This window comes from Haliotis rubra, unplaced genomic scaffold (genome assembly GCF_003918875.1).
Source record: "Haliotis rubra isolate DU_JTF1 unplaced genomic scaffold, ASM391887v1 Scf362, whole genome shotgun sequence".
NCBI classification, from domain to species: domain Eukaryota; kingdom Metazoa; phylum Mollusca; class Gastropoda; order Lepetellida; family Haliotidae; genus Haliotis; species Haliotis rubra.
In genome coordinates this window covers 171,284-196,917 of record NW_025767038.1, presented here as the reverse complement: position 1 = coordinate 196,917, position 25,634 = coordinate 171,284, and the positions used below count along the sequence as shown (strand labels likewise).

The window sequence follows — 25,634 nt, the reverse complement described above, 5'->3', positions numbered from 1 at the left end:
GTTGGGCCCACAGCAGACGTTGACGTTGATGAAACGGCGTCAATATTGGCCCACGATATGGACGTCGAGAATGGAGATTGGCAGCCCACAACCGATTTCGAATGGTCTGTGAGGACAGTCGATCTCTAAACATCTCAGCCCTGGATCGTGTAGCCGGCAGAAATCTGTCACGTAGGTGACGTAGGACGATTTGACGGTCTTCTGCTCGTGACGTCACACGTGAACAACCCGACCTTGGGCGATCAGAAGTAGTGCCAGTTTGTTGTAGACGACCTCGCAAGTCATACACAGTACGACGGCTGCATCCCATTGCTCTTGCGACGTCAATAACTGATCTTCCCGCTTGCAACATGCCAACGGCACGTTCACGTTGCACATTTGACAATCGTGGCATTTCAAGTACCGTTAGAACTGTGGTTTAAAAGTGTTTTTTCAATTCTTGAGGCCAATGCAAACACGTGCATATGAAGAAAACTTCGATGCGAAGATCACGTGATCGACTGCACGTGCAAAACCTGATTTGGCACTAACGTCATTTGTACGACGAATGGATGGGTTTGAGTGGGTTTTGCTAACGTTTTTCTAGAGTCGAAAGATAGGGATCCCATTTCGGATACATAGATGTATCATCAGAGAAAAAATATTCATTATTCTTCAAATTACATTTTGTGATGTTTCTTTTTCGACTCAGTATACTATTCCTTGTTCTACGGTTATATTTACAAGCGTGTATTACAGTGAACGTGTTTTGTACAGGTGCATGTAATGTCACGCTCCATGCTCACAGGGAACCGCTGAATTTCACATCTCCTAACTACCCAGGGTACTACAGAAAGTATGTAGAGACATTCCTGTTCATTTTATGAATGATCTGCTCACCAGAATGAGTGCTCATGTATGTAAACAAAATCAGATCTATTGATCTGTTGACTGAAATATGTTTATCCTTGATAGGTAAGCAGTGCAGGTTGATGTAATTCGGCTGAACTACCTACGGGACTACGGACAGTATTTAGAAACATTGCTGTTCTTTTTATGAATGATCTTTTCACCAGAATATCTATTGATGGGCGCTCTTTTCGTATGCTTTTTATGCTTTTATGTAAGCATTACAGAATTAAATGTAATCATGGAGATATTGGACATAAATGTCGAGTTTATATGTTTTAATTTACACGTTACATGTTTCTTTGGTTCTAAATACCATCATTTTACAGCAATGACAACTGCTATTGGGACATCTACCCTGAAACAAGAGGCTACAGGGTTGTGCTCGAAATGGTGTATTCAAATATCGAAAGATCCTCCACCTGTGCATATGACGTCCTTACAATATACGTCATAAATAATGGTAAAATAGTTGTATTGCATTAAAAACCTCATTTATCTGTTATATATTAATTATTTATTAAATACAATATTTTCATGTTTTGCGTATTATTTTTATGTGGGTATTTTGTATTTTGTAAGTTATTCAGAAAAAACTAAAACATTGATATGCTTTGTCTTATGATCACTGTGCCACATCAAGGAAGGAAAATAATTGAAATCTTGTGAAAGCTGAACAATTTCCAAAACAAAATTACTGATACTGAAGCACATTTTACTTTTTTTGTGATTGCAACAATCACTATCTCTAAACAGTACAAACTTCACGAAACATCAAAATTATTCTTTCGACATTTTGTCCACCCAGCTAATCAAAGTAAAGCCTCGTCACGTAGAATCTGTGGAGAAAGCAGATGTAATATTCTCATCCAAGAAGACCAACACTTCCATGCAGTGTTCAAGACTGATAGCACTGGAAATACAAAAGGTTTTCTAATTAGATACTATGAAAAAACGGGTGAGTAAAGTCATGACCCTGACTCTGCAACGTCAGTCTATAGTCTTAACTGCATGTAACATAAAACCTCGAATTTAGAAACCTAGTTTCATTTTCCCTTGACAAACTAGATTTGCATGGACCAATAGGTAATAGCAGATGTGCTCAGTCATATGAAACTGGGTCAGTGTTGCTTGAATGGTCAACATCAGAGACTGGTTTTAATCACTTCAAAAATACAAAACGATCGTCTAGCGCAGATCTCTCAAGCAATATTCAAAACAAAGCAGTTCTTGCAATGATGGAGTTGTGGCTATATGTTTCTTACGTTTAATAAGGTAGATTCGATAGCGCTAGCTATGACAAAATTCAACATGCAGGATTCTTACATGACATCGTTGAATCTTTCAAAATCAGTAAAAATACAAAGTTGCCCCGGCTGATGCTCATGGATCCTACGGGTGGTGAATTGAGCCATTGTTACAACCAGGTGACGAAAACTGCGGTGTACCTCTCGTAGCAACTTCTGTCGGAAAGACATTTACCTCCCCTGGATACCCAAACACCTACTTCCTGTGAGTAACTTCAGTACTGAATCAGCTAAAAGAAGCACAAACATTTCTTGTAGTGTTTAATTGTGCATCCATCAAGTGAGTAGGTGTGCTGGATTAATGATTAAGCAAGCTTTCAACAACATTTTACTTCACACCTAGTCATGCATACGCATCTTTACCTAGTCAAGCGTTTATATGTGTGAATTTTTCAAACCATTCCGCATCCTTACTTGTATAGCACTTAACAATATGGGTCTGTTTGCAGGAATCATACTTGTACATGGACTATTACAACAGAACATCCACACCAAACCATTCAACTGGACACCATGGACTCGGTACTTCAGAAGATCTCCTCTCATGGAACTTGCGACTGGGATTATGTCACTGTATACAACGGTCAATACGGTAAGTAGATACGTGTACATGCTTGTTCCTTGTGTCAAGAATGGTCAGATGATGATGACTTCAGAGATACTATATCGACAGTCTACATAGTCAATCAAGGGATAATTGTAGTTAGTTTCCCGTGCAATAATTGTGTACCCCAAGGCAAAAAGTATTGTAGCATGCAAACAACAGAAAATGACTCCACAGTGCGTCGATAACAGGGAAGATTATTCATCTCAGCGGAGGAATATGGCGGAGTTTATGCAGCGTCGTTGGATGATTCGCATGACGTCGTAAACGTTGCTCTATTTAATCTCAACGTGTTCAGTGGGTGACAAATCAGAGGATCTTGCGGATCAGGCTAACATGAAATAAGAAACTGTTGTACAACACCCGAAAAATATGGTCGGGCGTTACTGTGTTGAAACATCACGCTAGGTCCATTCCGTTATGTTGTTATAATGGTGAAGACGTCATTTGCAAAATCTAGTCTCGGTACACAATGTACTTAACAGCATTCACATTCCTCTCCATCACCGGTGCCCTTGCTGCTTCTGTTATCCCACCGCAGATCATAACGCTCCGAGCTCCAAGCGAATTCCTTTCTGGAACACCAATGTAACGGTCACAGATCCTGCCCGAAGTTCGGTAAAGAAGTAACTGTGACACGTCGGTGTACAGATCCTTCCTAACCTTACTCCCAACCCCAAGTGTTGTCTGCTCATTTTACGAAAGAAAACATTTCCTGTCACAATTTCTTTGGCCTCTGAGTGTCAAATAGGAGGCTTCATGTGAAAAGTTTGCTGACGTCAATATTGCACAAGGCATGGTTGTTTGTCTCTGTCAGTTTTGAATGATGGTATTTGGAGAAATTCTGACATAAGTGATAATATCATATTCTATTACAGGTTCCCAACAGCTCGGCACTTTCTGTGGCAACGAAAGACCCGTATTTAACAGCGGTGGGAACGCCTTGAGTGTTCGCCTACGAACTGATTCCTCAGGAAACTACAACGGATTCAAGATACTATACAAAGCCATACCGGGTGTGTATGCATTAACCAGTTAGATATAACCTAAAACTACAGCTATCCAGCAGTATAATTAATGTTATTATCAGATGCTTAAATATATGTCTCATGTACATTGACTTACGACTCCAAATTTACTTACTTTTTATTTATCTCACTTACGCACATGCCAATATAATATGCTGTATGTCGCCTCATACAGTAAACTTTGGTATCAATACAAACTGAATAATGAAAGAAAAATATGTATTGCATATGTTTAACAAACGAAAAATAAGTGTCGATATATCAGTGCCGTAACAATTGACGCCACAACCAATATTTCCCCTGAGATCTGCGGTAGTAACCCACTTATAGCATACAATGAAACTGCAGTGTGTCATGTTTGTGTATACAAGGACCAAGGAATATCAAGCATTTGCAAATCTGTCTCCGAGGAAATGTTGTGCTGGGCAACCTATCAAAGAAAATGTGAGAAGACAGTAATTTTAAAGTAAAAACACAGCTGTCAACTGTAAAACTGCTGTTTGAATGACCAAACTAGGCACATAACAACAGAATCACACTCACTTATGGACTGTTATTTAATACATCTTAGTTGTGCTAGGTGATAAAAATGTGTGAAAGAACAAGACTTTACGAAGACTTTATGAGACATGATGGCAGCTCCAAACTCTCAATGTTACTGTTCTCTAAATGTGAATGCATACTTTCATGTTAATACAGCGCCAGTTTGTGCATTCAGTTAAGTAATAACAGATCTTCGTCTTTGGCATTGATAGCTGGCCTCCACGCAGCATTCATTTTGTATACCAACGATGTTTGCCAATTATGACAACATTAGCTCTCGGTTTAGACATATTTTGTGTATGTATTATTTCTGTATGAATCAATACGTAAAACTCTGAACGTGATCAGTTCAATATATTCATTATGAAGTTTCGGTAACAGTATGGACAACATGGTAAAGAGCGGAAAAATATCTCTAGAATAAGCCAATAATTCACGAAACGTATGTTTTATGATTACTGTTGACTCCAATTTTGACTGATGTCAACACCGCGGAAATTAATGCCCAGCAGGTCAGCTCAAAAACGTTTATTTGCTGGTTTTCATTCTGCATAGTAGATTATACTCATAAAACATATTCCCAACCTAGATTTCTTTAGTATTTATCAGACATCCTCTTGGGGAGTTTAAATAAGACGTTTGTCTGTTGTCAAAAATGCCTGGGGTCTTGACAAACAACCACACACACACAAAGGCACGCACGAACACACACACACACACACACACACACACACACACACACGCACAACCCGTATCTTGGAAACAGCAAACCCAAACAAAAATTTACAATTGCTATTGTTCTCCATTATCAGCAACAACGTGCAAAGTCGCGCTTCCCGCAGTTTACAGTCCGATGGTGATTGTCTCCCCTGGCTATCCAAACAACTACCCAAAGTAAGTAAAATGTTGTAATAATCTGATGTAAATGAATGCATGATTCTGGCCTGTTCACGTGAATGCAATTCGCCAGATCAAAAGATGTATACACATTTAGATAGATACTCAAGATAGATTGATAGTAATGTCACCAAATTTAAATATGCTTTTTTCATGGTTAAGGAATATGGATGAGGCTTGTGTCTTTGTTTCGGAATATTTTTCTTTTACCTTGCAGTGGATTGGACTGTCAGTGGACTATACATGCGTGGAGAGGCATCATCACGGTGACAGTTTTGTTTCTTGATTTGGAAAATGTGTCATCGTGCCTGGACGATTATCTACTGTTTAAGGATGGTAGGTAAAGCTTGGGATGCATGTTGTGTTCCTCTTGGTATTGAGTGAAGCAAATGTAACTAATCTTCATTGACATGAGACATCCGTGTGGTAACAAGGAAACAAAATGTAATCTTGATATTGTCATGATCACTACTTACCTATACCCTCCCAAAAAAGATATTGTCCCAAAAAAGAAACACATAGATAATAATGGTATATGGAATTTCAAATTTTATTTATTTCAAACTTGGTGATTGAATGTTATTTCGCCATTGCAATGCTTTATGTTTACGTTGGAAAGTGTCAATTTGCTTGAAAATGTCATAGATAAAAAGTGGTAAGCGCGTGCAGTATTGAGGAATCGTGAGCAGGGTCATTGCCTATATCAGACCGGTTTGCATTTAGACAGTCGTTGACATGTTTAGCTTAATGAAATGCTATCGTTATGCCGAGACTCACTGATGTAAATCGAAACATTGCCATTGGACGTCTAGAGTCTCAATCTGCCGTTGCACATCACCTCAGTATTCTCCAGACTACATGAAACATCAGTAGTGTATTGGACCGATATCAACAAATCAGTTCTACACAAGATCGGACTTGAAGTGATAGACCGCGGATTATCACAACGGGGTACTTCATTTGGGAAATCCAGCTGTCACAGCAAATGCAGTGCCTGGTTTGAGGAGAGTGTCGTAATCGTTTACAAGAAGGTTGACCTCGAGTCAGGAGATCCTATGTTGGCCCTGTGCTGCGACAACTACATCCAGTGGTACAGTAACGTTTGATTGTGACGTGTATGGTTCAGTGACGCTTTCTGCTTCAGTGGCGTGATGAAATAGTACGTCTGACTGACTGAGTTTGGTTTTACGCCGCTTTTAGCAATATTCCAGCAACATCACGGCGGGGGACACCAGAAATGGACTTCACACATAGTACCCATGTGGGGATTCGAACCCGGGTCTTTGGCGTGACTATCCAACGCTTTAACCACTAGGCTACCCCACCGCCCCTGAAAAAGGACGTGTCTATCCGCGTCGAAATGAATGTTTTGTCTAGAATTGTATTGCCCAGGTTGACAGATGTGGTGGTGAGACTGGGGAGCTATATACTATACGCAGAAATCTAACTTTGTGCGCCTTCATGGCAATTTGGGGCGGTGGGGTGGTCTAGTGGTTAAAGCGTTGGCTCGTCACGCCGAAGACCCGGGTTCGAATCCACACGTGGGTACAACGTGTGAAGCCCATTTCTGGTGTCCCCCGCCCTGATGTTGCTGGAATATTGCTAAAAGCGGCGTAAAGCCAAAATCAGTCAGTCAGTCATGGCAATTTAAATGCATTTCGGTACAGAGACGAAATCGTAAGGGTTCACACGGTGGCTCCAATCACTGACCGCCAGAGGGAGTTGTTCCAGCAAGATAATGCCATACCTCATACAGCACATGCCATTATTCAGTATCTTCAGAATAAGCACAATAAAGTGCTTCCATGGCCTTTCAAATCGCACGTCTCAACCCAATTGGTCATTTGTGGGATCACCGCAACCAACGCATACGTGAACTTATACTTGCGCTCCGAACGTTAGATTATTTCTCGCAGACATTGCAAGAGGAATGGGCCAAGAATTCCACAGGGTCGAATTCAAAGACATATTCAGTCCATGCCGAGACGACGCAGAACAATTTTGGGTGCTCATCGGTGACCACAATTGATATTAAAGACAACGCCCAACTGGGAACAGACACATTCCTTATTGAATGTTGTGCGCATGCATGTTAACAGACATTTGATCTTTATACTGTGATGTCTGGCTGCAACTGATCCAGAATTACATGTGTTATTTCACTTTAAAGTTAGCAGATTAAATTCGTGAAAATACTCCATGCGGGGTTGTTGGTGTTTTTTTTTTTTTTGTTGTTGTTTTTGTTTTTTTTGGGGTGGGGTGGGGGGAGAGTATATTTGCTTCCGAGTTGGTTCGTTTGTGCGTCTTTGTGAATGTTCGCTTGTATATTTCTTCAACATCGCGCAGTATTCCAGTTATGTGCAGCTGTGTTTAATTTAGTCAACTATATTTCTTTGCTGACTAATACAGTATTGCACTCGATAATGTCCCAGATACCCGGCGGCTACATTATGAGTGAGTGAGTGAGTGAGTTAATATTTAATGTCACATCGGCAATGTCGCCATATCGTGACGAAAACAATTTATACAATAAAAAGTGAAAACATTTTTCGAAGATTAAAACCTATCGACGATGACGTCAGTTAAAACCTATATAATATAAAACTAGCGACAAAGAAAACATGGACAATACAGTCATAATTAAAGAAGACATCGGCTATAGATCGCCAACAACTAAAGGTAGATCACCATACTAGGAACCATGGGGACTTACATTACTTTTGCTACCTGCTACGACCCTAGCTGGATTTATATCATCCCTTCAGCCGCTGGCGATTGTAGTCGAATTTAGCCATATGTGGCTACATTGTGAGCAATTGACCAGGAAATAACTTATTCAGGGATCAGTATTGTCACAACACAGCCTTATTGTCACCACACCGCCTTATTGTCACAACACAGGCTTATTGTCACAACACAGCCTTATTTCCCTGTCAAGTGATCTGCTCTTAGACACATCACATGTACCTGCATTCTCAGTGGGACTTCCTATACGGACATTTGATTTGAGCAAACGATATGAAAATATGAAAACCTCACCACTAAAAATAAAAATCAATCTTCTGTTGCACTAATTATTATGTAAATCAAGTAATCGGGAAAGGTTCTTGTTATCAACTATAATTGACGATGATGGTGTAGTGTATGACAAAGAGTTGTATTTCTAACAGTATCATAACTGTGTCAATTTTTAATGTTCCGAACATACGGCTGCCATGAAGAACAATACTGTTCCCTGCGTATATCGTCAGTATGTATTTACCGTTAGTGTTGAATCGAACCTTGGTAACGAATAATTCACTTATGTCTTTTCATATTGGAAAGAATGTTGTTCGGTTGCATAGTGAAGACTCGAATAAATGTACAAATGAAACTACATTCGTTAATTGATGAAAGATGCACAATTAGTACATTTACGTTTCAGGTAAGACGGACGATGCTCGCCAACTGGCAAAGATTTGTGAACGTAGGTCTACTCCCATCGTCAGTTCCAGTTACTATATGACCATCATGTTTCACTCAGACCATGCTGTCACAGGAGGAGGCTTTCGTTTGCAGTACACATCTGGTAATAATCTCAGCAACATTTTTTAATTTTAATAAAGTCTGGTACTTGTCTTCATTGGGAAAATATACATTCCTGTTGAGCAGAATAACATAATTTTCTCGGGACCACAGATACCCATTGTGTGTGAACCTTTTGTCAGTTTTTACCATGTTCCCCCTACACTACAGCCTACAGAAGATGTATAACTTAAAGCTTTTGATTCAAGCATCAAGTCGAAAAACGCATCTGTCTTCACCTGAATATACTTCATTAACCCTAAAGTGTGTTGATATTCATCCCATCCACTCCACAATTATCACAAATGGTGAATTTACATTGTTGATTAACTATGAATTATTTGTATGATGTTTATCATTTCACTCGGCTGGCTTTATCCTGTTACAGCTACCGACTGTGGATTCCCATATCTTTCCGCATCTTCTGCCACATGGAAGACCTTGACCTCTCCTGGCTATCCTTCGAACTATGATAAGTAGGTGCCTAATTTCTTGACAAGTGAATAAAGGTTAACCAGTTAGTTAATATTAGCAAATAACACGTGGTAAATAGCACTACACACGTGACCGGTACGCAGCACGCCACGCGTGTCAACCATTGAGCACTGTAAACGTGACTGATGCTTGCACTAAACACGAGACAAGTAAGTGTGACTACGCATGTGACTTGCAAGTGACTTATCACCCGTATGGTAGCAGGATATCTTCTGATAAATTGAAAAGTATTTGAATGTTGTTGTTTGGTTTTCACATAAACACTGCCATTGTGAATCTCCTATGACTATGGTAGAATTTTCATTACACCGAAAAGCCGTTGTGTAACCAAAGGCCTTTTGTATACAAATGAGATTTTACTGCACAAATACCTGAACTGTTATATGTTTAAATATTATACACTTGAAGAAATTACTTGTTGATATATGATTGTATGATACCAATTCGTCTACACAAATTCTGTTTTCAGCAATGAAAACTGCCTTTGGCAAATTAGAGCACCAAATGGATATGGCATTAAAGTCGAAATTCTTTATTTGTCTTTGGAATCTTCGTCACTTTGTTCAAGGGACTATCTTGCCTTTCAGCAGGGTAAGCACATGGTACAAACGTATACAAGATCCCCAGACAAATTTAATCACAGTGGCCTTCGTACTGTTTTGGTCTCCAGTTAATTCTGAGACAATACCTGAATTATTAAGTTTGATCATAAATCCAAAATAAGGGAATGACCGTCGGATCAAATTAAGCGGTTTTCGATGCAGTTCGTTTTATTAATTGTAAGAACTTGGCACTTGATGCGTGATGATTGCCAGATAATGTATTTTATCACAGTTACTCCAAATACGTTCTATTAGCATCAGCTTCACTCGAATACTAGCATGTATATGTATGTGCCTCAGATTCGATGCCACTGAGTGAGTAAATATCTTTCCTCAAGGTTCCTGGTTTTGGAGTCGTCAGTTGGGTAAATATTGCGGTGTTTACAACAACAAGCAGGTCGTCGGCACCAGCAGCTATATGGCTATCACCTTCCACACCGACGGCTCTACCACGCGACCAGGTTTTAATCTGAAATACAAAGCTGGGATAATCCCTCCAACAAGTGAGTGAGAGAGTTAATATTTAACGTCGCATCGGCAAAATTTCAGCCATATCGTGACGAGAACATTTGATATTGAAATGAAATATATGTATATTATAAAAAACCTGCCGACAAAGGACAGTAAAAAGACTAGAGAATCACAGATATAAATATAAAACTAGCGAGCAAAGTTAAAATATTCCAATCAAAGAACACAATACAATATAAAATACGTGCTATAGATCGCCAACAACTGAAGGTAGATCACCATACTAGGGCCCATGTTGTCCAACAAGAACCACCACAGGTACAATAATTGTGTTTTGGTGATCAACCATTTATCAATTGGGCTGAGGTTGGGGTAGTTGCCATTAAGTATGGTTGGGAGTATTTAATGTTGCCTGGGAATGGCATTGACGAAAGTGAGTGAGTGAGTGAGTTTAGTTTAAAGCTGCACTCAGCAATATTACAGCTATATGGTGGCGGTCTGTAAATAATCGAATCTGGACCAGACAATCCAGTAATCAACAGCATGAACATCGATCTACGCGAATGGGAACCGATGACATGTGTCAACCAAGTCAGCGAGCCTGACCACCCGATCCTATTGGTCAGCTCTTACGACAGGCGTGTGTTACTGAATATCATTTCTAACCAGGATCTTCACGGGTTGCATTGACGATAGAGACATGATATTGTCTTGATCCTTTGTTCAGGGAAATCGCATGTTAAACACTTTAACTTTGTATGAATAAATAAGACGCGCTCAATTATGCAGGTGCAGGGAGTCTACAAAAGAAAATGTATCGATCTTCAATGAAAATTTGATCTTGTATGGTCTTTCCTAGCTATTTCTGTAATACTATGTAAATGTACATAATCAATGAGTTTATTTGCCTTTTCAACTAGAACCTATTCTACCGTTTATAACTCTGAATGCACTTACCAACTGTCAACACTATTGTGACTGACACCACACAAAATGACTGTATTTCCCAAATTTACTAACGTTAGGAAATATACGTTTCATCCGGCGGCCATATGAACAATGTTTGAAATCTACGTATCATCTGGCTGTCAGATTTACACACGTTTAAAGGAGTGTTAAAATAAACGAACATTCAACTCTCTATTTACATGTATTTCACAGGTGTGTAAATCTGGCCATTGTTTTCATGTGTTTTCTAGCAAGTGTAACGTATGTAAAAGACTGTAGGACATGCATTTTACCTTTATGACCAGAGTTAGGTTTTTAAATGGTCCGCGTAAATGGTTGGTAATGGGTAAATGTAGTGTTAAAAGATTAACACTACTTTAACATGTATTTAAATGGTCCTGTAATGTAACTGTCACATCGGGTTCATTAGTGCGTCGGACCACGCCATAATACACTGAGATTATTAGAAACACCATGACTGGGCACCACTATTTACGTGCGTGCCTTTCTTGACATACACATGATTTCTGTTTAAAATGTCCATATATTGGGTCTATGGGCCAGAGCGATATGTATGTAAGGGGAGTGTGTGTGTGTGTGTGTGTGTGTGCATGTGTGTGAGAGGGAGAGGGTGTGGGATGGGGTAGGCCTAGGGTGGGGTGAGGCCGGTAGGTTACTGATAAGCCTTTCTGATCAGAAGGTAATACAGTAGGTTTATACTTTTTGTTATGGAAATTACATTAAAGTTTATGTAACTGAGTGAGTCAGTGAGTTATTATTTAACTTTACATCGGCAATATTTCAGCCATATCGTGACGAGAACATTTGACATTGAAATAGAATATATATAGATATTATAAAAACCTGCTGACGAAGGACAGTAAAAATACTAGATAATCACAGATATGAATATAAAACTAGCGAACAAAGCTAAAACATTCCAATTAAAAATGACAATACAATATAAAACACGGGCTATAGATCGACAACAGCTGAAGTTAGATCACCATACTAGAAACCATGGGAACTTACATTACTTTCGCTACCTGCATTGACCTTAGTTGGATTTACACCATCCCTTCACCCATTGGTGACAGAAGAGAAATTTAGCCATAAATGAAAAGCACAGATATTCTACGATAAAAAACGGGGCAAGCCTAAATTTGCTTTGAAAGTTTTGGGGACTTACGTACCCTCTCAGGAGGACAATAATTTTACGCTACTTCAACCCCCTTTGAGGATACAGCCACTAAGAATCCAAGTTGAAAATCTGAACTGCCAATTATAAAACCTCATCTATTTACAAAACATACATCAAAATTCATTTTACAAGTCTATCTCTTTTAAAAAAACAATGATTAAATGATAATTAACATTACTAAAAAGGTCCTCTACTGTTACTGTTACTCTACATTAATATATCTATCCCTTATGATGGAGAATTCAACACAGTCAAGCAGGACATGCTTGACCGTGGTTCTCTCATCACAAGGGATACAAAACGGAGGATCCTCACCTTTCAATAGGTACTCATGAGTATATCTGGTATGACCAATACGACCAATGATGACCTCCTCAAATCTGGACTGACATCCCAAGTAAGTGTAGCCAATATAGGGTTTTATTTCATGTAATTTATTAACACCTACTTGGGTGTCCCACTTCTTTTGCATCAGATCACGGATGCAAGTTCTAATGCTGGCTTTGTAATCAGAGTATGGAATAAGAAGTGGTGTCACAGATTTGTTGAGTGCTGCCTTGGCAGCAAGATCGGCCAAAGTATTCACAGAAATACCAAAGTGGCTGGGTAACCAACAGAGGACGATGTCGTATTGGCCAGTAGCAAGATCATTTTTATGTAACTGACCGTAGGTACACATCTTAAATATGACATAAAAGAAAGACTGCTTATTGCACTGAAACACAGACATAAACCGGCAGGTCATTAATTTTAGTGCACACGTGTTTGAGTTATCATACTCATGATCATTGCTGCACAAATTTCATTATCTATACTTCCAAAAAAAGATGATTACAATGTATTAATGATTCCCGATGCAAATTACTGTTGTAAATGTGTAAATATCTACATACTTGGTATTAGTGCTTTGTTTCGTAGCCTAAGTGGGGAGACGATATATCCGTATACCAGTTTAATGAGGCTAGACTATATATCATGAGTGAGTGGGTGAGTTACAGTTTATAGTCACAGTGGCAGTATTTCAGCTATATCATGACTTAAAATAGTTATAAATTCATTAAAGCCTGTGTTACATCCACACACACACACTTAAAGAGCTGTTGATCTAATACAATTTGAGCATTTCATGTTGAAGAAGCTACAGTCAAACATGTTCAGCACGCCTCAAAATAAATTTGAAACTGAAGTTTCCTTTGGGAAACGAATGAAGTGTTGTTTCTACATCAATTCTTTCACAAACAATTCAATGTAATTTATATCATAATTCAGACTCACTGAAAAGAACTCTTAAATCTGCTGTGTAAATTATATCTTATCTTTGTTCTCTTTCTTAACAAAGCTGAGTTTGAAACATGTTCATACAGTATCACTTCTGCACCAACTCCTTTGTACAGATACAAACAAATTCCTATAAGGCTCAATTTATTTTTAAATTTCAGAAGAATTTCAAAGAGACTCCCTTCTCATTCATCGCTTCCAATTTTTTATTTTTCAGAGAGAAATTGTTCAAAGCTCAGCGCCAGCAAATATTCCTGGAGGTATTTGTCATCCTTTGGGTACCCACACTACAACTTCAGTAAGTAAGTAGATACATGTATATACATCATCTTTGTTGATAACCCGTTGTGACTACTGGCAAGCTAATGCAGTGACCCCATCGATACAAAAATGCTCTGTCCTAACCTTTCACCTTCACAATCCCTCCAGAAGGAATCACTTAATCCTTAATGACTTTAGTCTAGAAGATCCGTTGTGAGGATTTCTTGTATCACAATGGACATAACCTTACACACGAGAATGGATACTAATTATCACCTTCCCTAGTGCAAAACGTTGTAAGCCTTTGATATTTTAGATTCAGGTTGTTGGGCATAGAAATTTACCAGGCAGAACAAACCTAATATTGATTTTGATTGAGTGAGTGAGTGAGTGAGTTAAAATTTTAAGCCACATCGGCAGTATTTCAGCCATGTTGTGACTATATCAAGTTATATATTTATAATAATTATAGGTAAATTATAAAAGTCTGTCAGTGAAGGACAGTATAACAACCAGTTTATCACATATATAAATTAAGAAACCAGTAATTAAACTTAAAACATTTTAACTATACAAAACCATACAATATAAAAACAGGCTATGACCTGCCAACAACTGAAGGTAGATCACCATACTAGTGAGTGAGTGAGATAATATTTAACGTCACATCGGCAATATTTCAGCCATATCGTGACGAGAACAATTTAACATTAAAATCAATAAATTTAAAACATAAAAATCTGCAATCAACGGACAATAAAACTACTAGAGTATTACAGTTCTAAAATTTAAAACTAGCACGTTATCATAAAAAAAGATATCACTATAGACAACAATACAATATAAAAACGGGCTATAGATCACCAGCTGGTCACCATACTAGGGACTAGCTGGATTTTGGATCACCATCCCTTCAGCTATTGGCAATTTGAGATAATCGAGCCATAAATTAAAATGATATATATTCTTCGATTACAAATAGTAGTAGGTTTAAACTACCTTTGAATGTTTTGGGACTTACGTACCCTCTCAGGAGGACAATAATTTTACAATACTATTGATTTAGAGTGGTGGGGACAAAAGGCTCTTGGAACTGCTGAAACTTGTGTTGATGCAGCACGATTTTGCGTGTGGTTTTGTGAGCTAATTGACATGCCGACCCTCATACAGTGTTATAGTTCATATAATCTTTTCATCTCTTTCCTAATAGCTATATGTACTGCGAGTGGACAATCTCCGCACCTGCTGGATATAAAGTAAAGGTTGCAGTTCAGAGTATGTCTGTGGAATACGACCCATCCTGTTCTAAAGACTACGTGCTCTTCAGAGGTGGTGGGTAAATCTTCTTTTAAACAAAAGTTCTTAAAGATACTTATAGTCATGTTTTTCTTCGATCTGAATTGATTTGCAATTATCACTGGTCAATAATTAGTATTCTTAGCCTGAAGTTGGCTTCAGTATTTCTATCATGCGTATCTCTTTTAACCGACAACGCAATGATTCTTTGGGGTTTTTTTCAAGGTTCACCGTCTTATGCCAGTCGGTTGGGTAAATACTGTAGTGACATCACCGGCTACATCGTCAGCTCCCGCAACGCAATGACCATCACTTTCCGCACTGACAGTTCTACAGACAAAGGATTTTCTCTGAGATATATTGCAGGTGCTTAATTATATATCAATGTGTATGCGTTTCATCTTTCATGAATTAACGCAGAACAAAACAGAACAGATAGTTTATTTCGGTCTCACCTCGTACAATATAACATAAATATACAATAAGATACATAAATGCATTGCCGAGCCACCCATTTAGGATTACGAGAGGCACACAACGAATTTAGGAATATTATATACAATAGTGAGAGAGTGAGTTTACATTTTAAGTCACAGCGGCAATATTTCAGCCATATCGTGACTATTAACACGTTATAATGTCATTATAAATATCTATAAAAACCTGTCGGCGAAGGACAGTAAAAATAATTAGAATATCACAGATATTAATTGTAAAACTAGTATGAAAATCTAAAATATCTTAACTATGACAGACAATACAATATAAAACCAGGCTATAGATCGCCAACAACTGAAGGTAGATCACCATACTAGGGACCATGAGGAGTCATAGTACCTTTGCTACCTGCATGGACCCTAGCTGGATTTACATCATCCCTTCAGCCATTGGTGATTGTAGTCAAAATTAGCCATACTTTAAAATAACAGATATTCTACGATTAAAAATACGTGGTATGAAGAATCCTTTGGATGAAATGGGACTTACTCTCAGTTATATACAATAAAATACATAACACGATCTACATAACGTTGTATAAACTACCCCTTCTTCTATCTAAAATAAATTTGCAGTTTTTGGCCGATAAAAATACAATATCTGGATTAGACAATATATAGAAGACTTTATCACAGGCTTTCCAATGACATGCTATAATTATGACATATACTGCTACACGCAGCTAAAAGAACTTATCTAAGATCAGCGTACACAGGACAATGCAATAATATGTGACATTCATCTTCCACACATTTCTCACAGTTAAAACACACTCTCTCAGCTAGATGTAAATAACTATATCGCCAAGTCTCACCACATCTGAAGAGGGCTAGCGCACGATGATATGTCCTGGGGACATATATATTAATGCATCGAAATACATTTTTCCCCAACTTTCTTTCAAATCAATTCAAATATTATTTGGTTTTGCTTAATGTTTATGTTGATGCTGGACATGATGTGTGGCCTTATGTGAACACATCTGATCCATACTAGATTATTTGCAGACCTTCACCCTATAGCTAAAGCAATTGTTGAGTGCAGCGATAAATAACAAACAAACAAAACCCTTAAGTAAATTTGTGCTAAACTGATTGCCTCCCTCAGAGAAAAAAGTATATCTTGAGATAAGTCTTCATGTTTTATTTTACACTTTTAAAAATTTTCTTGAATTGAAATGAGTAAGGGGGTATGCCAAATCCACTGAGGCAGAATAACACAGTGGATTCATCATGTGTTGCTTTATACATGACAACACACAGAAGTACTGCACAGAGCCATCAATGTATAAACATCTCTGAAAAAATGAAACTTGAATTCCACGAAACCTGTTTTGAAGATAGGTTTATCATTGATCATTTCATTATATTCGTTTATCTAGAAAACGGAGAACAAGAGTTGCATTTATCCATACTCTGTTGTAGTATCTGCATGTATGCCATTTAGTGAATGAGTGAGTTAAGATTTTAAGTCACATCGGCAATATTTCAGCCATATCGTGAGAGTAAATAAGTTGTGAATTCACCATGAATACATATAAATTATACAAACCTGCCGACGATGGAGACTAAAATGAACTAGAATATCACAGTATCAAGGAATAAAACTAGCAACTCTCTCTAAAATAGGAATTCAAATTAGGACAACACAGTGTAAAAATGGGTTATAGATCGCCAACAACTGAAGGTAGATCACCATACTAGGGACCATGGGGACTTACAGTACATTTGCTACCTGCTTGAACACTAGTTGCATTTACATCATCCCTTCAGCTGTCAGCAATTTTTGACAATCTAACCATAGATTAAAAGAACATATATGCTAAGATTAAAAATAACAGTAATTGTAAATCTACCGAGAATGCTTTGGGACTTACATACCCTCTCAGGAGGACAATAATTTTACAATACTTTAACCCCTTTGAGAGCCACTAAACAATACAAGTTACTAATCTAAACTACCAATAATAGAATATATATCTATTTACAAATCATTTAACAAATCTAATTCTTTTAAAAATGCATTAATTAAATGAGAACTTATATTATTAAAAATAACCTTCATAGTTCGTGATTTGAAATAGTTATCCCTTGTTATGAAATATTCAACACAGTCAAGCAACATGCTTGACCGTGATTCTTTCATCACAAGGAATACAAAACGGAGGATCCTCACCTTTCAATAGGTATTCACGAGTGTATCTTGTGTGGCCAATACGATGATCTCATCAAATCTGGACTGACAACCCAAGTAGGTGTAACCGATATAGGGTTTTATTTCATGTAATTTATTGAATACCTACCTGGGTGTCCCACTTCTTCTGCATCAGATCACGGATGTAGGTTCTAATGCTAACTTTGTAATCAGAGTAGTGGTGTCACAGATTTGTTGTGTGCTGCCTTGGCAGCAAGATCAGCCATTGTGTTACCAGAAATGCCAACGTGGCTGGGTAACCAACAAAAAACGATGTCGCTTTGGACAGTAGCAAGATCATTACACAATTCAATAATTTCAATTAAAAGTGGATGTTTGCAAAGAGATTTTTGATAGCTGTAAAAATAGAGCTGTTATTTGGTAATCGAGAATCATTGTTCTGACAAATGACAGTGGCACAAGCCACTGCGCCACCATCCTTGGACCCATCTCTAAATAAGGATTTATATGTATTATATTATACTTTTTAATTGATTATATTCTTGTTTATATTGTAATTCATTAGTTTCTGATTTTTTAAATGTAGTTAATGTTAGGTCGACTTGTGGCTTAAGCAATTACCAAGGAGGAGAAGAAAGAAGTCGGGAAGGCGCTATATTTTCCAACTCAATGCCGGCAGCAGCAATAAATGGCTTAATTCTGAGCCCAAGAGGCGGAACAAGAGAAGATATTTTTGTTATACAAATCCACATTAGCAGCATTAGACTCGTTAGAATATAATTTTGTAATATATTGTAAAGATAGTTTTATACGGCGTTGGCTAAGAGAAGGCTCATCTGCCTCGACGTAGAGACTCAACAAGAGAAGTTCGGAAGGACCCAAAACAAAGTCTCAGACCTTGGTGGTGGACAGAATCTAACAGTTGCAGGTTGCTTTTACAGGCTGCACCATAAACGATGGAGCCATAATCAAGTTTTGATCGGACCAATGATCGATATAGGTGTAGGAGGGTAGTTTGATCCCCTCCCCACTTTGAGTTAAAAACGACTTTCAATAACTCGAGTGCCTTCAGGCATTTATTCTTGAAGGATTTATTTTCATTTAAGTATAGTTCTGGGTCCTTATGCGGCTTATATTTTCTACAGAAGTGAATACAATTAGTTTTTGACTTAGAAAATTTAAAGCCGTTTTCATGACACCATTTATTTATTTTGTTTAAACACAACTGCAGTTGCGTTCAATAGTATGCATGTGTTTACGACGACAAGAAATATTAAAATCATCCACAACTAGTGATCCATCAACTGAATCATTTAAAACTTGGATAAACTGTTGATTTTGAGGCTAAATAAAGTGACAGATAAAATACTGCCTTGTGGTACACCCTAAACCTGATTGTAATGATCAGACAGGGTAGAACCCACTCGGACTTGAAATTGTCTGACATTTAAAAGTTGGATATAAATTGAGGCAATAGGCCTCGTAATCCAAAGTCATGTAAATCTTTTAAAATCCCATGTTTCCATGTGGTGTCATACGCTTTTTCTAGATCGAAAAAGATCGACACTGCATGTTGTTTATTAATTATGGCCTTCTTAACAAAATATTCATAAGGGATTGAATAATCGATGGTACTTCTGTTTTTGCGGAATCCACATTGTATATCTGTTATTAGGTTATTGGATTCCAGGTACCAAACAAGTCGATTATTTATCATGCATTCCATGGTCTTGCAAACGCAGCTAGTAAGTGAAATTGGCCTATAATTAGAAGGATCAGTATGATCACGTCCAGGTTTAGGAATGGAAACAATAATAGTATCACACCACGACGAAGGAAATTTTCCAGATGCCCAAACATCATGAAAAATATGTAAGAGTGTCTCTAAACATGATTCTGGTAAGTGCTTCAGGAGTGATAGTGTATGTTATCAGCTCCTGAAGCAGCATCATGAGCCTGGTCAAGGGCAGCATGAAGCTCGTGTATCGAAAAGGTTTCATTGTAGTCTTCCCCATTATCTGAAGTAAAATTAATAGCTTTCTTTTCTTTCTGTTTTTGGTAGTATTTGAATTTAGGTTCATAATTTGATGAGGAAGAATGTTTTGGGCAGTCTGAGGTCAGTATCAATAGGATCTGCTTCAAGCGGACGTTGTTGTTTTTGGGGGGTTTGGGGGAGTCATAAGCCATGGTTCATGTGCTAGATTTCAACATCCGAGCTCCCCATCCACCACGGAGTATCACAACGACAATGTTAAAAACAAGTGGGTGTCCAACTTGCAGCACCAAGGGTACCCGGATGATATTCATCTTTTATTAATATCAAGAGCGCTTAGCGTTACCCAGCACCCACCACGAGGAGGTGGCACGGGTGCCATATGCCAATAAGGTGTAGGCTACTCTGTTGTGTATACAGTTTACTAACCTTATAGTGAGTGAGTGAGTGAGTGAAAATTTATATTCACATCGGCAATATTTCAGCCATATTGTGACTTAAGAAGATATAAATTAACAATAAACACAATTACAGTATAAAACACCTGTCGACGAAGGACAGTAAAATAACTAGGTTATCACAGGAATAAATTTAAGACTAGCAATTAAATCTAAAATATTTTACCTATAAATGACAATACAATATAAAAACAGGCTATAGATTGCCAACAACTGATGGTAGATCACCATACTAGGGTACTAACCTTATAATGAATACGTTTATATCGAACCAACGCGTTAAACCAACTGTTTTTCCCTGCCTCGTGGATAGTTTACTCGAAGTACTACGATTACAACGAACTGAAATTAAAATTTGACTCGTTATATCTGTAGTATACTGTACAGGGATTGATTTTACATATCTAAATATATATGGTAAACACCAAACAGGCAAAATCATTTATATAGTACAAAAGTAGGTTATATAAGAATGGTGTTACCTTGACCAATGCCTGATATAGTGATTGATTTCATTTTATAAATGATAGTAGACATGGAATGTTAATTGTCTCAATGAACACAGTCCACCACGTCAATAACAATGAATGCACTGAATATTTGTAAAATGACACAGAAGCACCTGATATTATGCATTTATTATTAAAGGTTACTATCCCATCCTTTTTGTAATGCTTCAAAAGGTGGACTGTATCGTGTCTCCCAGAACATCGTCATATTCACAGGGCGGTGGTGTGGTGTGGTGTTTCCTTGTAGACCATTTCTGGTGATATTGCTGAAATATTGCTAAAAACGGCGTTAACGCATCCTCACTCACTCCTTATCACATAAACTCCACAAGACCCCATTGTTGCATAACTGTTTAATATCACTGAGATACCTTCCTTGTTTCAGGGTGTTGCGAAGATGATACGATAAGCAATGAGACAAAATATATTGTATCTCCGAATTATCCTCTGCCCTATCCCAAGTAAGTATACGGCATATTCATTATTCGATTCATACCTCAAGGAACTGAAAGAAATACACAAACAATAATATAATTGACTAGGGCAACGAACAATATATGATACATTTTACCTACAATAGTTTCATCAAAAACAATCATATAAATTAGGGCAACTTCTTTGAGAGGCATCTAGTAGTCGCAGCATTAAGTATAACAACGAAAAACTTCTTTGTTAATACAGTAGTTGTTCATCCAGATATTTTCATCCTTCCTGAAATTAACTCAGACAGGAATGACCAGATTGATTACAATCCAGATGAAGGAATGGTTTCTGTTGTGTATCGGGATTGTTAAAGTTTAATTCAAATTGATAGTTTGTAGTCAATACACCATATTGCCAAAGCACGATATGACCTGTTTGAAGCATATACAATTCCAATGCCTGACATGTTGAGTTTAAACACAGGTCGTCAGATCATGCTAATTAGTTTCAAATTCTGTGCCATATTTCTTTCATTTTCATATGTACATGCGGAACACATGGATAATGCTAATGTCTATTTCAATTGTAGCAATGCGGACTATGAGTGGATGATCAGCACATCCATTGACGGATATGTAATCCATGTTGAAGTGGTGTCTTTCAGCACTGAGTGTCCCCATGATTATGTACAGCTCTATGATGGTAATGCTTTATGATTAAGCATGGTTATCCTATAAATCAGTAAAAGACACGTACAGTTGCCTATATTGAAATTTCGCCAAAGTCGAAAACTTCTGCGACCTGTCTAACTTTGCAATCCAATTTAAGCTGACACGCTGTTGAGCGGATATGCTGTCCAAGTTGACACAGCACACAATAGACACGAGTCTTGCTTAATAGCATCATTTGGATTAATCAAGCATTGTGATCCGTACGAACTCATTTGGGGTTATCGAAACATTATTTCTACTTTTTACGATAATTATAGTTGATTTTATTATAACTGAGTAACACTATATATAGCAAATATAGCAAATATATATGTAATATTTATGTGGAATAACTACAAGTCATCCCCAAAAAAATAACACATTAAAGGCTTTTAAAACAAAGTATCTCCAAACAAATGTTTGCAACATTAGCTAATGATTTCTTTAATTATCATACATTTCATTTTCTCACATGTGATATTCTGTCCATAGTCACGAGTATTGAAAGCTCGATCGGTCGATGGTGTGGAACAGATGGACCAAATACACAGATCTCAGGGCAGACAATAAAGGTTCAATTCCGTTCCGATGGTTCGATTTTCCGCACCGGATTTAAGTTGTCCTTCACTGCCGGCGAACCAACATATGGCTGTACGTCTTTCAGTTTTATTCGATCATCTCAGAATTCAATGCATCTTTTAAATAAATATGATCCGTCAATGATCATCTCTATTCGTTTACACTTTAATTGACACATGCGGTATATGGGACCGCTAATTATCTTGTAAAAGAACAGGTTGGTAAAATAGTTCACATAACATATTTGTAGATAGCTAAAGAATATGTTGAGGGTGTGGTTGACAAGTGAGGTGGATAACCAGGGCACGATTTGTCAGGTTGACCAAACTTAGGATGTATTCGCCCTGATCATGGTTTCTGGCCCAATCTTCGTTAGTCTCACATTGCATCAAGCTGACATGCTTTGACATAACCGATACAGCTTCCAGACATGTGGGTAGCCTAGTTGTTAAAGCGTTCGCTCGTAACGACGAATACTCGGGTTGGATTGCTCACAATGTGTGAAACCCACATCTGGTCTCCCTGCCTTGATATTGCTTGAATATTGCTAAATGTGGCTTGCAAATCGTACTCACTCAAAGCAGCTCCAAAGCAATCATATAAACACTGTCCCATCTGGCCGGAATGTTATGTCACGGGTTTAGCGGGTGTAATTGTCATTTCATCGTAATTGTCCTTTGACCTATGTGAGTTCCGGGTGAAGTTGATCTAATGTAACTGACACTTATATCACGCTGGTACAGCGATGGCTCAGGGACAAACAGTGATATAAATTATTATATTAATTCTAGTTTAAAACATCACGGTTCCCATTCTGTACACGACAACCTACCCCTTGACTTTAGTAAACATCTACTGAAGTCTCCACAACAACGGCAATATCAGACAAATCAGGGTTTGACATCATCTTTTCTTACCTTTGTAATGACACGCAGTAGAGTTAGGACATCACATTAATGTTGCAATAATATATATGTTACCAAAAGTTTATGATTCCACCTCAAAACAATACTTAGAAGTACTTAAGACAGACGGATTTATTGTAACCAGAGGTATTGAACCAGAAAGTCGGCAATTTAGTTTGTTTTTATTAATTATGCACCTGGGTAACCTAATTAAACACCTGCATGACCTAATTATGCAGAGGTAAGGAATCGTCAAGAAGCATGACCTCATTGCGTAGGTGTGTGTGTGTGACCTTGTATGGACCTCATCACGTAGGTGTGTCACCTGATTACGCAGAACCTATCATATCACATCAGGGCTAGTTTCTGTCTTCAGTATGTGCAGAAATGCAATAGAATGTGTAGTATCTAGTATTGCATACAATAATTCTTGATGTGAAGTGTATTACACAACTCTGTAGACATTTCTATCACAAATACGTGATTGCTAAAAGTACTTCACGGTTGAATGAATTTCTATAGAGGCTTGAAAGGATATTCACTCATTCTCAGTCAGCGTGCGCACTTTTTTCTTTTTTATCTGAACACATTTTTTTCCATATGACAACGGGTATAAATATTTCAATGTTAAAACAGTGAAGTATCTTTTTACTGTAAATTATCATTTGATCATTGAATCTTTAAAAGAAAAATAATTACTAGAAATATTTGGAATATGTTTTGTAAATAGAAAACTAGTATTTTAAACATGGTAGTATAAATTAGCAACTGCGATTGTTAGTGGCTGTATACTCAAAGGGGGTTGAAGTGGCGTAAACTTATTTTCCTCCTGAGAGGGTACGTAAGCCCCAAAGCTTCAAGGTCAATTTAGCACTACCAACTTTTTTAATCGTAGAATATTTGTTATTTGTGATAATGGCTAAACCTAGCACAATCGCCAGCGCCACAATCTGAAGGGATGGTGTAAATCCAGCTAGGGTCCATGCAGGTGGCAAACGTACTGTAACTCCCCATGGTCCCTAGTATGGTGATCAGCCTTCAGATGCTGGTGATCTATAGCCCGTTTTTTTATATTGTATTGCTGTCTACAGTGATATCTTTTTCATAATAACGTACTACTTTAAATTTTAGAGCTGTGATACTCTAGTAGTTTTACTGTCCTTCGATGGAAGAGTTTTATGTTCTAAATTTATTGATTTTACTGTTGATATAAATTGAATTGTTCTCGTCAAGATATGTCTGAAATATTGCCGATGTGACGTTAAATATTAACTCACTCACTCACACCGATATGACAACGACAAATGTTATTTACAATGTCAACAAGCAGTGATGGTATTTCTAGTGTATTTTACGTCACACAAAATAATTTATTGTTAGATATACATGTATGTAAAACTATAGTACAACTTGTTTTAATTGTTTGATAAAATCCTTTAACAAACTAAAGTTAATTTCAACACAAATAAATCAAAAGTGTATTCAGATGTTTTATTGAATTTGACCGTTACATTGACAAATGGTAAAACTTGAAACAAGAGTTATGTGACCCGGAAATATATTTATTTGCTCCATAGTGGTTATCAAATGTATCACTGTAATGAAATAAACATTTAATACAACTGTAACGTAAAATATATAACGGATGCAGTTTTTGTCATTTTCAGAACACTGAAAATACAAATAAATTAATGACATATCTTTAACAAACGTTTAGCAACAAACGTTGAATTATATAGGCATTTATGTTCATTTAACGCCAGTACAATCTAAATGTATTTTACATTACAGCAACGGTATTTTACGTTACGAATGCCATATGGTAATTTCAGTATGTTTTTCATTACTGAGCATGATTGTACATGATACATCTCATTAGAACATCTTCATTAGACGCATTGGCAAACGTTTAACAGTTTGACTTGAACACATATACAAGAATCATAAGTTCAGTACTTACATACCGATGATTTAACTCGTCAGAGCTCCAGATCATAAGCAGCACGTACATTGAAATCAACA

At 37.5% G+C, this 25,634-nt stretch overlaps 1 protein-coding gene across 1 annotated transcript in view; it reads left to right on the top strand.

Annotated features, from left to right (window-relative positions):
- LOC124285543 (cubilin-like) overlaps positions 1-25,634 on the top strand; it is a 65,133-nt gene that overhangs the window by 21,523 nt on the left and 17,976 nt on the right. The window contains exons 2-19 of the mRNA XM_046721784.1: positions 757-835; positions 1,218-1,351; positions 1,697-1,846; positions 2,316-2,400; positions 2,645-2,787; positions 3,678-3,815; positions 5,183-5,264; positions 5,485-5,603; positions 8,692-8,835; positions 9,220-9,307; positions 9,796-9,917; positions 10,267-10,428; positions 14,044-14,128; positions 15,298-15,419; positions 15,609-15,749; positions 21,381-21,456; positions 22,008-22,120; positions 22,621-22,779. Coding sequence (XP_046577740.1) covers positions 757-835; positions 1,218-1,351; positions 1,697-1,846; positions 2,316-2,400; positions 2,645-2,787; positions 3,678-3,815; positions 5,183-5,264; positions 5,485-5,603; positions 8,692-8,835; positions 9,220-9,307; positions 9,796-9,917; positions 10,267-10,428; positions 14,044-14,128; positions 15,298-15,419; positions 15,609-15,749; positions 21,381-21,456; positions 22,008-22,120; positions 22,621-22,779 — 2,142 coding nt within the window. The remainder of the gene's footprint in view (positions 1-756; positions 836-1,217; positions 1,352-1,696; positions 1,847-2,315; positions 2,401-2,644; positions 2,788-3,677; positions 3,816-5,182; positions 5,265-5,484; positions 5,604-8,691; positions 8,836-9,219; positions 9,308-9,795; positions 9,918-10,266; positions 10,429-14,043; positions 14,129-15,297; positions 15,420-15,608; positions 15,750-21,380; positions 21,457-22,007; positions 22,121-22,620; positions 22,780-25,634) is intronic.